This window comes from Canis lupus, chromosome 7 (assembly GCF_011100685.1).
Source record: "Canis lupus familiaris isolate Mischka breed German Shepherd chromosome 7, alternate assembly UU_Cfam_GSD_1.0, whole genome shotgun sequence".
Classification (NCBI taxonomy): Eukaryota; Metazoa; Chordata; class Mammalia; order Carnivora; family Canidae; genus Canis; species Canis lupus.
In genome coordinates this window covers 78,708,084-78,720,433 of record NC_049228.1, presented here as the reverse complement: position 1 = coordinate 78,720,433, position 12,350 = coordinate 78,708,084, and the positions used below count along the sequence as shown (strand labels likewise).

The 12,350-nt window shown below is 37.0% G+C and overlaps 1 protein-coding gene across 1 annotated transcript in view; it reads right to left on the bottom strand.

Annotated features, from left to right (window-relative positions):
* CFAP53 (cilia and flagella associated protein 53) overlaps positions 1 to 12,350 on the bottom strand; it is a 36,361-nt gene that overhangs the window by 21,746 nt on the left and 2,265 nt on the right. The window contains exons 2-3 of the mRNA XM_038543975.1: positions 10,363 to 10,592; positions 9,716 to 9,889 (exon numbers count right to left, since the gene is read on the bottom strand). Of these exons, the coding sequence (XP_038399903.1) occupies positions 9,716 to 9,889; positions 10,363 to 10,592 (404 nt within the window). The remainder of the gene's footprint in view (positions 1 to 9,715; positions 9,890 to 10,362; positions 10,593 to 12,350) is intronic.

The following is a 12,350-nucleotide window of genomic DNA, read 5'->3' as shown; positions in this document are numbered from 1 at the left end:
TCTAAAAACAATAGCTAATCCAATTAGAAAATAGGGAAAAGTAAGAGACATTTCACCAAAGAGGATACGCAGATAGCAAATAAGCACATAAAACGTTATTCAACATCACCAGCCTTTAGGGAAATGCCAGTTAAGACCATAATGAGATACCACTACATACCTCTGTTCTAACAGTGACAATATAAAAATCTGGCAAGAATATGGAAAAATTCAGTCTTTTATACATTGCTGGTACAACTGTAAAATGGTACAGCCACACTGGAAAACACTTTGGCAGTTTCTTTAAAAATTAAACATACATAGAAAGACCCAGCAATAGCATAGGACAATAATCCTAGAGAAATGAAAATTTATGGCCACATAAGCTATATACAAATGTTCATATTAGATTTATTTATAATAGCTAAAAACTAGAAACAACCAAAATGTCCTTCAATAGTGAATAATTTGCACAAAAACCTAAGTACATTCATACAAAGGACAAACTATTGATACACGCAGCAATTTGGATGGACCTCAAAAACACAATGTTGAGTGAAAAAGGCTAATCTCAAAAGCTCACATATTGTGTGATTCCATGTATGTAATATTCTTGAAAATGGCAAAATGATGGGGAAGAGAGTAATGGTTGCCAGAGGTTGGGAGTGATGGGCATGAGAGGGGTGGGTGTGACTATAAAGGGATGGCATGAGGGAGATCTTTGTGGCAATGAAATTGTGGTGGTAAGTTACATGGATCTACATATATGATAAAATGGCAGAACTGTGCACACACATTGTACCACTGTCCATTTTCTTCATATTGTACTGTAAGATATAACCATGGCGTGATACTGAGATAAGGGTATATAGCACCTCTGTACTATCTTGACAATTTCTGTGAATATATGATTACTTTAAAATTACAAAAAAAGAGAGAAATCATTGGCTATCTTGTCATTATTATTCATTTCATTTAGTTACTAATGAAAATAATTTTCTTGTTTAGAGGAATGGGAACACTAGAAATGACCCATTCCAGACATCAAATATTTTAGGCACCTAACAGAAATGAATGCACATGTCCACCAAAGGATATGTACAAGCATGTTCATAGCAGCTATATTCATAAGAGTCTCAAACCAGAAATAAGTGAAATGCTTATCATCTGGGAAATGAATAAACTGTAGCATATTCATAGAGCGGAATACAAAAAGGAGGAGGAGACAGTAGAAGAGAAGAAGGAGCAGTGATTTCGTCTTGCTCTATATATTAAAACTCCAGTTATATTTTTTATAATGGGACCTGATTATTTATTCATTCATTCATTCATTCATTCATTTTTAAAGATTTTATTTATGTATGCATGAGAGACCCACAGAGAAAGAGGCAGAGACACAGGCAGAGGGAGAAGCAGGCTCCATGCAGAAGCCCGATGTGGGACTCAATCCCGGGACTCAAGGACCACGCCCTGGGCCGAAGGCAGGCGCTAAACCGCTGAGCCACCCAGGGATCCCCTGATTATTTCTTTATTTAATGCTAAACTAGTACCATTTTTTAAAAGATTATTTATTTATTTGTTTGTTTGTTTGTTTGTTTATTTGAGAGAGAGAGCCTGCAAGTGGGGGGAGTGGCAAAGGGAGAGAGAGGGAGAATCCTCAAGCAGACTCTGTGCTGAGCACAGAGCCCAACACAGGACTCAATCCCAGGACCCTGAGATCATAACCTAAACTGAAACCAAGAGTTGGACACTTGACCGACTGAGCCACCCAGATTCCCCTGTGGGGCCTGATTTAGCATCTTTGATCAAAATTTAACCCTTACCCTTCATTCTCATAAAGAATTAAAACTATGTATGATGCTCTGTATTGAAGAGTTGGCAGTATTACATTAAAAACACTAAAAACAATTTGTTTTCAGATGAATTATAATGCTGTAGGATATAACTGTTTTTATAAAAGGCTAACAAGTTACCTAACTAGCAAGTTATACAACTTCTCTATAAAGCTGTATACTCAGTTATACAAGATTTGTCTATAAAATCTGGAAAATGTTACCAAATTAATAGGTATTTAAAGAATACAAACCACTTTTAAACCTCATTTTTCTTACTGTGTTGAGCAACATTTACCAGGGAGTGGAAAATATGTGAATGATCATTGAAATTCACTTGCTGGTGTCCCCTTTGTCCTTCCCTGCATCTTCTCCTCCAGTAGCCAGTAGGAAGTGTCCAAGTCCTACCAAGGTCAGGGGTGAGGCTCTATTTTACATAGGCTAGAAAATCTAAGTCTATTTCTGTCTTCATTACTACAAACTTTAAGGCTCGGGAAAATTATTATCTGTGGAACTCAAGTTACCCATTTGCTAGATGAGGACACTGACGAGTCCCTTCTGGCCATATGCATTACTACTATGGTTTGCTTCACCGCCCTCCTTCAGCAGTTCCCCAAGTTCTGGGACTTGCCATTCCCTCCAGTGTAAGCAGTTTAATTTACTTTGTTAGCTCAGCTGTATCTGCAATTTGTATGCACTATTCACTGAAATAGATTCTTGTCCTCTGGGCCTCTACTAGGAGGATTTAAGGCAGTCTATATGATTAATAGCAACTTCCTGGTACAGAGAGAGGAGGTGGCAAAACTTTTGCCTCTGAAACCATATTTTGACCCTCTGCATGCCTGGTTTTGCTGCTTTCTCACATCTATTCACCTTTGTATTTCTTATCTACTCAGATTTTGCATGCTGTAAAAAATGAACTCCTGCATTCTTTCTGAATTGTGCTAGACTTTAACTTGGGGTTTATATTTACTTTGTTACTTTGTTATACCACTTTCTTCCAGAATCCAGAGTAACATGATACACAACCTGCTGTGCTCACATTTGGTGACCTGATAGCCTAAGTGACATTCATTTTTTTCTGTTAAGCCAATCAATCTATTATTTAATCATAGAATCTGGCACAAAGTAGGAGCTCAGAAATATTTATTTAACTATTGAATGATAATGGCTATGATTTGAGCATTTCCAAGTAACACTTAAACTCTAAAAATCCCTTCTGAAGATAAAAATCTTAATCAGTTACTCTAAAATTAAGAGACTGATAAAATGGATAATCTGGAGCATTTGATGGGTCATATCATGTGATCATCACTACATTAAGAGACATGAATGAAAAGAGGGAGCAAAATGAACACGCAAACCTGAAATCTATAATAGTAATTCTGGACGCTCACACACTCTTAGAAGGCATTATTAGAGGCAATGAAAATATAACTGAGGAATTACATATATAATGAAATCATAAATATGGAAATGTAGCCTTGCTCTAAGAAGGAATATAATAAACTGAGACTTTTTAAGTATACCTTTGCTTTAGAGGTAAGAAATCACTCACAGTTTATGAAATTAAAAGCCTTTGCCAAGCTCTTCATGATATAAAATAAATCATGTCAGATCACCCTTAGGTACTTCCATGCAAATCTTCCCTCTGTAAGGACAGGGTATTGGACTTAACTGAGGGTATAGGCTCAGAGTATCCCAAGATGGAAAAGGCAAGACAAAAAGGGCTGATGGAGACAACCACAGAATTGGACTGAGGGTAGTAAAGACTGAGGATCTGAAAACTGAGAGTCACTGTAGGTCTGGGTCAGGAAGTAGATCAAAAGTTAAGGTGATCAGACTCCAAGGACCAAGAGACCAGGCGGGGAAACAACAAATAACGAGGAACCAAGCACACATTCTGCACAGGTAGAGATGACAGCACTAGGCAGAAAACTCAACTCTACCAAAGATGTCCTGGGACAGGAACTTCCTGCCAATAGCAAGTCTGAGGTTAATGTCTAAAATTCAATAACAGAATCTCACTTGGTACTTCTATCCTAACTGGGAGACAAGCACAGACCATTAGAGTATGGTACTTACACAAACTCAGTACCTGCATGAGTGGACATGAGCAATGTGGTGGACTAGAAGTTTCCTACCATTTCTCCCCTATAGACCACCAATTTTGATGATTGGCCATGGATGAGAGTACCTTTGTGGGAGTCCAGAAGTCCAGTAGAGAAGTTACGGCACACTACTAGAGCCAAAAGTTCAATAATAGACACATCAAAGAGAGTAAAAACAGCTTCATTTTATCCATGTCATCCCTCTGCCAAGGTGGCAGAACTCAGTACCAAGAGAGATGCCCCTCAGGCCATGATTTCTCTCACTAGAGAAAGTGAAAGCATGTAAGTAAGCATTTAGACTTCCCCCAAGTAGCCCTCTTCTTTCTTGCCCCAAAATACTGAGGTGCATGGCTGAGGGGTTAGAAGAGGTGGGGAGCACAGCAACCAGGGCCCAGAAAGCATCAAGAGATGTGGAGCCTCCTAACTGCCACATGGACTCCGCCAGAAAGCCCACCCATGAACTACTTGCCTACAGACCCACGAACACTACAGACATCTTGCCTACAGACCCACGAACACCCCATTACTCCATGGCTCACCCTCTGTGGCCAGGTCCTTTCATGTGCTCCACTGGATAGTGAGTGTGAGCCTTTGCAGATGGGTAGCTAGCATACATAGAAAGCCAGCCCAACTCTGTGAGACTGGGAGAAGGTACACAAATTTGAGCATTTCAGGGTAACATACTAGGGAAAACAAATGAGAGTCTCTTAGTATCTGGCCTGGCTTTTCAGGATTGAGAGAAGGTATTCAATCTTAAGAATCCTCTCCCTGAAAAAACCAAACAAGCAAACAAACAAACAAGAAGTGAAGCACAGGCACATATGTTAAAAGGTCTGAGAAAGCCTCAGAATCCCTAGCTGAGCTGCCTGATGAAGGTATTTATCTCCAGAAGCAATCCAATAAAGACTGGAGGCAGTAACTCCTTCAAATGTGAAGAGAGCAACATAAGACTTCAAGGAACACAAAATCAAGAAAACATGATGTCATCGAAGCAAGTCAATAATTTTCTAGTTATCAATCCTAAAGACAAAGAATTCAAAATAATTGTTCTAAAGAAGCTCAGTGAGTTTCAAGAGAACAGAGACAGACAATTCAACAAAATCAGGAAAATTCATGAACAAAATGAGAGTTTCAACAGAGAGATAGAAATCATAAAAAAATAACCAAACAGAAATTCTGGAGCTAAAGATCATGTTGGGGGATGCCTGGGTGGCTCAGTCGTTGAGCATCTGCCTTTGGCTCAGGTTGTGATCCTGGGGTCCTGGGATTGAGTCCAGCATCAGGCTCCCCATAGGGAGCCTGCTTCTCCCTCTCTCTCTGCCTATGTCTCTGCCTCTCTCTCTCTGTGTATCTCATGAATAAAGAAAAAACACAATATGTGAAATGAAAAATGCAGAGAGGACATCAACACCAGATTTGATCAAGTAGAATAAAAAAATCTAAGAACTCAAAAATATGAAATTTGAAAGTATCCAGAGTAGATGAGCAGAGAAAAGCATTCTCCAGGATATATCATATGCTAGGTCACAAAAAATGTCTTAACAAATTTAAAAAGATTGAAATCTTATTATCTTTTCTGACCACAATGGTATAGAACTGGAAATTAATAGCAGGAAAAAAGCTGGAAAACTAACAAATAATGTGGAAACTAAAAAACATACTTCTGAACTACCAATGGGTCAAAGAAGAAATCAAAAGGGAAATTGAAAATATCTTGAAACAAATGAAAATGGAAACAGAACATACCAGACTTATGGGATGTGGCAAAAGCAGTTTTAAGAGGGACTTTTACAGGGGGATCCCTGGGTGGCTCAGTGGTTTAGCGCCTGCCTTCGGCCCATGGCGTAATCCTGGAGTCCCGGGACTGAGTCCCGCATCGGGCTCCCTGCATGGAGCCTGCTTCTCCCTCTGCCTGTGTCTTTGCCCCTCTCTCTCTGTGTCTCTCATGAATAAATTAAAAAAAATCTTTTTTTTTAAAGAGGGATTTTTATAGCAATAAACACCTATATTAAGAAAAAAGAAAAAACTCGAAAAAATGACCTAACTTCAGTTCAAGGAACTAGAAAAAGAACAAACTATGCCTAAAGTTAGCAGAAGGAAAGAACAAAGATCAAAGCAGAAATAAATAAAATAGAGACTAGTAATATGAGAGGAAAGATCAACGAAACTAACTGGTTTTTTGAAAAAATTAACAAAATTGACAAACCTGTAGCTGGACTAAGAAAGAGGAGAGATGACTCAAATAAATAAAATCAGAAATGAAAGAGGAGACATTACAACTGATACTTCAAAACCACAAAGGATCATAAAGGGCTACTATGAACAATTATAAGCCAACAAATTAGCCTGGGAGAAATGGATAGATTCCTAGACACATATTAACCTATCAAGACTGAATTATGAAGAAATACAAAATCTGAAAAGACTAATAATGAATCAGGAGATTGAATCACTAATAAAAAAATTTCCCAATAAAGAAAATCCCAGGACTAGATGGCTTCATTGGTGAATTCTACCAAACATTTAAGGAATAATTAATACTAATCCCTCTCAAAAGCTTCCAAAAAATTGAAGATGAGAAAATACTTCCAAATGCATTTTATGAGGCCAACATTATCCTCCCACCAGAGCCAGGCAAGGACGCTATGAGAAAAGGAAATAACAGGCCAATATCCCTGATGAATATACCTGTAAAAATTCTTAACAAAATACTAGTAAACCAAATTTAACAGCATTTTAAAAGGATCATATACCATGATCAAGTGGAATTTATCCCTGGGAGGCAGAGATGGTTCAATATACACAAATCAATAAACGTGATGCACCACATTAACTAAATGAAGAATAAAATTATAGGATCATGGCAATAGATACAGAAAAAAAGAATCTCACAAAATTCAACATACTTTCATGATAAAAACTCTCAACAAACTAGGTACAGAAGGAATGTAGCTCAACACAATAAAGACACATATGCTCAAAGGTAGGAAGTTGAAGGCTCTTCCTCTGAAATCAGGAACAAGATAAGGATGCCCATTCTTGTCACTTTTATTCAACATAGTACTGGAGGTCTCAGCTAGAGCAATTAAGCAAGAAAAAGAGATAGAAAGCAGCCAAAATGGAAAAGAAGTAAAACTATCTGCACATGACATGATCTTGTATATAGAAAACCCTAAAAACTCCACCAAAAAAACTGTTAGAACTAATCAATAAGTTCAGTAAAATTGCAGGATATGAAAGCAACATATAGAAATCAGTTGCATTTCTATACACTAAAAATGAACTATCTGAAAGAGAAATTAAGATAGCAACCCCATTTGTAAAAAGCATTAGGAACAATGAAATATTTAGGAAAAAATTTAACCAAGGAGGTTAAAGATTAATACACTGAAAACTACAGGACACTGATGAATGAAACTGAAGACAGAATCAATAAATGGAAAGATAGCATTTGTCTTTGGATTGAAAGAATCAATATTGTTAAAATGTCCATACCACGCAGTGATCTACACAGTCAATGCAATCTCCACCAAAGTTCCAATGGAATTTTTCACAGAAATAGAAAAAAAAAATCCTAAAACTCAGATGGAACCACAAAAGAGCCAAAGCAATCTTGATTAAAAAAAACAACAAAGTGGGCAGCCAGGGTGGCTCAGCGGTTTAGCAGCGCCTTCAGCCCAGGACGTGATCCTGGAGACCCGGGATCAAGACCCACGTCAGGCTCCCTGCATGGAGCCTGCTTCTCCCTTTGCCTGTCCCTCTGCCTCTCTCTCTCTCTCTCTCTCTCTCTGTCTGTGTGTGTGTCTCTCATGAATAAATAGATAAAATCTTAAAAACAACAACAACAACAACAACAAAGCGTGAAGCATCACACACTTGATTTCAAACTACATTACAAAGTTAATTAAAACAGTATAGTACTGGCATAAAAATAGATACATAGATCAAAGAAACAGAATAGAGGGCCCAGAAATAAATTCATACTTATGTAATCAACTAATCTTTTACAGTAAGGCAAAGAACACGAAGTGAAGAAAAATAGTCTCTTCAATAAGTAATCTTGGGAAAACATAATCCCCATGAAAAAAAATGAAATTGGACTATTATATATACTATTCATAAAAGCTAATTCAAAATGGATTAAAGACTTAAACATAAAACCAGAAAATATAAAACACATAAGCAAAAACAGGTAAAAATCTCTGACATTGGTTTTGACATGATTTTTTGGATATGATACCAAAATAAACAAGTAGGACTACATCAAACTAAAAAGTTCTGCACAGGGATCCCTGGGTGGCACAGCGGTTTAGCACCTGCTTTTGGCCCAGGGCGCGATCCTGGAGACCCGTTGGGCTCCCGGTGCATGGAGCCTGCTTCTCCCTCTGCCTATGTCTCTGCCTCTCTCTCTCTCTGTGTGTGACTATCATAATAAATAAAAATTTAAAAAAAATTTAAAAAGAGATAAGTGATCCCTTGGCAGGCTTCTAAATCTTTAAAAAATAAAAAAATAAAAATAAAAATAAAAGTTCTGCACACACAAAAAAAGTTCTGCACAGTAAAGAAAACAACAAAGTGAAAAGGTAATAATGGGATATTTTCAAACTATGTATCTGTTAAGCAGTTAATACCTAAAATATTTAAGTAACTCATACAGCCCAGTTGCCCCCAAAAATCTGATTTTAAAATGAGCAAAGTACCTGAATAGACATTTTTCCAGAGAAGAGAGACAAATGGCCAACAAGTACATGAAAACATACTTGGTCACTAATCATCAGGGAAATGCAAATCAGTATCACAATGAGGTACTACCTCATACTTGCTAGGATAGCTATTATCAAAATGACAGGAGATGACAATCATTAGGAAAGATGTAGAGAAAAGGAAACCTTTGTACACTGTTCATGAGATTGTAAGTTGGTATAACTATTATGAAAAACAGTATGAAGATTCCTAAAAAAACAAAAATAGAACTACCATATGATCCTACAATCCCACTTCTGGGCATACATTCAAAGGAAATGAAATCAGTATCTCGATATCTGCAATATAATATTCATTGCAGCATTATTCAAAATAGTCAAGATACAGAAACATTCTAAACATCTAGTGATATGTGATAGGATAAAAAAAAACATGTGATATATATATATGATATATATATACACAATATATGTATGTACATATGCATCTATATACACATACATGCATGTGTAAGTGAATATATACACATATGTGTGTGTGCACGTGTTGGTGTGTGAAATGGAATATTACTCGATATAAAAATGAAAGAAATCCCGCCACTTAAGACAACATGGATAAACCTGGAGGACACTATACTAAGTGGGTTAAGCCAGACAGACAAAAGACAAATACTGTATTCTCATTTAATTTAAAGAAAAAAAAGTTAAATGTGTAGAAACAGAGTAGAATGGTGGTTCCCAGGGACTGGGGATGGGAAAAATGAGATGTTGGCCAAAGGACACAAACTTTCAGTTATAAGACAAATAAGTAAGTTCTGGGAATCTAATGTACAGTATGGTGACTATAGACAATAAGACTATTACATATTTAAAATGTGCTAATACAGTAAGTCCTAAGCATTCTCACTATACTACAACAGCAAACGCTCAGTGCCTGCATTATCCAATGATGTGTATAATTACAAGACTCAGAGGCACAACTACCATGAATACCACCTTAAGGCCATACTTTTCCATAAATTAGAATTCCTAAATCATTTTTTTTTTTTTTGCACCAACTTCAGTTTCTGTGTTTTTCTGATATAATTACCTGAATTGCTGGTCTAGTTTTTCAGCCACAAGATCCTGTCTCTCCTTTTCTTTCTTCTCTTTCAATAATCTTGTTTTATCTCTCATTTTATCTTTTTTCTCTTCAATTGTTTCTTCTTTGAACTGCATCTCAGTAAAATACCCACTTTCTTCTGATGCTAAAAGTTCACGTAGCCTGAAAGAATTACAAAAAAATTAAAACTGTCATGCCACCTAGACCATTTTTCTAATTGGTTTTTATTTATTTGATTACCAAAGCACATGCTTAATCATAAATTTTGTAAGGAAAATCTCATTGCAGTCTTCTATAAAACAAGACTAGTCCTCATTTAAAGCAATAGAGAATGACATGTGCCATATTTTATTTGATCTTGTACAAATTAGATCTATAACATACATCTTCAACAAAAGAACACAAACAAATTTTCATTAAAGTAACAGTACTAAATACATTCTTTTGCTTCCTATCAAATGTGGGTTATCACAAGTGAAAATCCAACAAGCAGTAGCTATTAATTTGGTAAAGCTATGAATATCTCAGCCATGATCTATAAAATTACTATAAAAATTCACTTGATTTTTGGTCAATCTCCCATTTGGGTTTTGGGAATGTTTTATAGTCCAAAGCACTAGGTTTGTGAATCTTACTTATTTCGTCTTTCTTCAGTGTTGATAATAAAACCTTGCATGGCATCCTTGATTCTTGCTTTCACAAGACTGTCCACAAACTTGCGATCATTGTGCTGGTCCCAGTCAACTTTCAAGCGATCTCGCTCCTTTGACTTAATGGAAGCCAAAATAGCATGATGTTTCTGATGGCTGTGTTGGATTCTTCCCAGATGTTGCTCAGCCCCTTGAACTTTGGGAGGCTTGGCTCTCTGAAAACAAATACTTATCACTTAAAATTGATCCAAAATCGATAGCATACTTTCAATTAATCATTACCTCCACCAACACTAAATCAAATTGGATGTATGAAAGTAATACATTCTGCTACAACTGCAAAGAGCTTAAGTGACTAAGGTTTAACATGTTTGAGTCTTTGAGCCTATACATAAGATGTCATCAAATCAATCTCAAATATTTCTTAAGTGCCATTTGAATAAAAGTTCACGGAGTTATAAAGTTAAAATTTTGAACAGGGCTCTAGATTATCTAGACAAACTCAAACATGAAGTGATTTGTCCAAGGTGCTTCAAATAGGGTGAACCTGGATAGAGCAAGAATTAGAGGTCTTCTAATTCCTGACCTTCATCTCGCCGCCCCCCCCCCCCCCCCCACTATCCCACATTGTTTCTCAGGGATAGACAACATAGCGTCAAAATACTTTTCAACTAGAGGAGGCTACTATCTCTAACTATGTAGGATATATATCACAACTCATATAATGAGTTGTGACAATAAAAAGACCTTCTACTAAGAAGGAAGGGAGGGAGGGAAGGGGAAAAAAGGAAAAGGAAAATGGGGGAAAAACTGATAGTAAAGCTTTCTTATTTCTCTTGTGCTCAGTTTAATGCAAGAATAGTGCTCCTGACATTTTGGGGTAACTTGAATTTCTACATTTCTCTTTACACAAAATTCCACTAAAAAGTTGGAAACACACTATTTTAAATACATATTGATACATTTCATAAAGTCATGTAGACAATCTCTTTCTCATTTCTGTATTCCTAGCATTGAGCATAATGCCTCACCACTGTTGCTTCTCAATGTAAAGAATAGGAGAAAAGATGGGAGGGAGGGAGGAAAGGAGGAAACATTTTGGGGCAGGCTTGATGCAATTTCTGCTCCTCCTGGGCCATCATGAAATCCAATGTCTTGAGCTTTGTATTTTCAGCCAGTTTTATCAAGTCAACCTCAGGTGAATAGTGAGACTCCAGGATGCTGAATTGCAAGTAACAAAATTCTTAACTCATATGGCAGAAAGTCAATAGTCACAGAACACTACTGTCAGGATTACCAAAATACTAGTGTTAAAGTCTTGGTAAAGGAGTCTTCTGGGAAAAGAAAACAAACATTTGCAGATAACTTGATGAAAAGATTCAGGGTTCAAGGTACACACATACAGGTACCTAGATTTAGTTGAACAAAATAACACATGGCTGAGCTGGGTTGGAGAGAGATGATGTCGGGGATTATATTATGGTTGGGAGTTGATCCATTATCAGAATTATTTAGAGCCTAGAGCCACTCAATTAACAAACTATTCTTCTCTAATAGGTATGGCATTTTATGAATGCAGATTCAGTAATAATAAAGTAGAAAAAGGTCACAACTACACCTTGTTCAGGATTCAGGCTTCCAGTAGACATATGGGCTGAGAACCAAGCACCAAGGTCATCAAGAATCAATTGTATTGAGCTGTCAGAGCAGAAACCTGGTTCTGAGGTACATTTTGACTGAAAAGATGAATGAATGGAGGTGAAGGATGGTGAGAAACCCTGAGCAGTAGTCAGGGATCAGGAAGCCCTTCAAGGCTTGGGGTATCCTGTATAGGACTCTGTGGTCAGGAAGGGCCCAGTGTCTGGAGGAGTAAGATAGGATCTAGAGTTCCCTAACAACAAGGTGATACCAATCCATGCATAGATAGTCTTAGCATTACTCAAAATCCACAGCTTAACAGAAATAAAATGTAA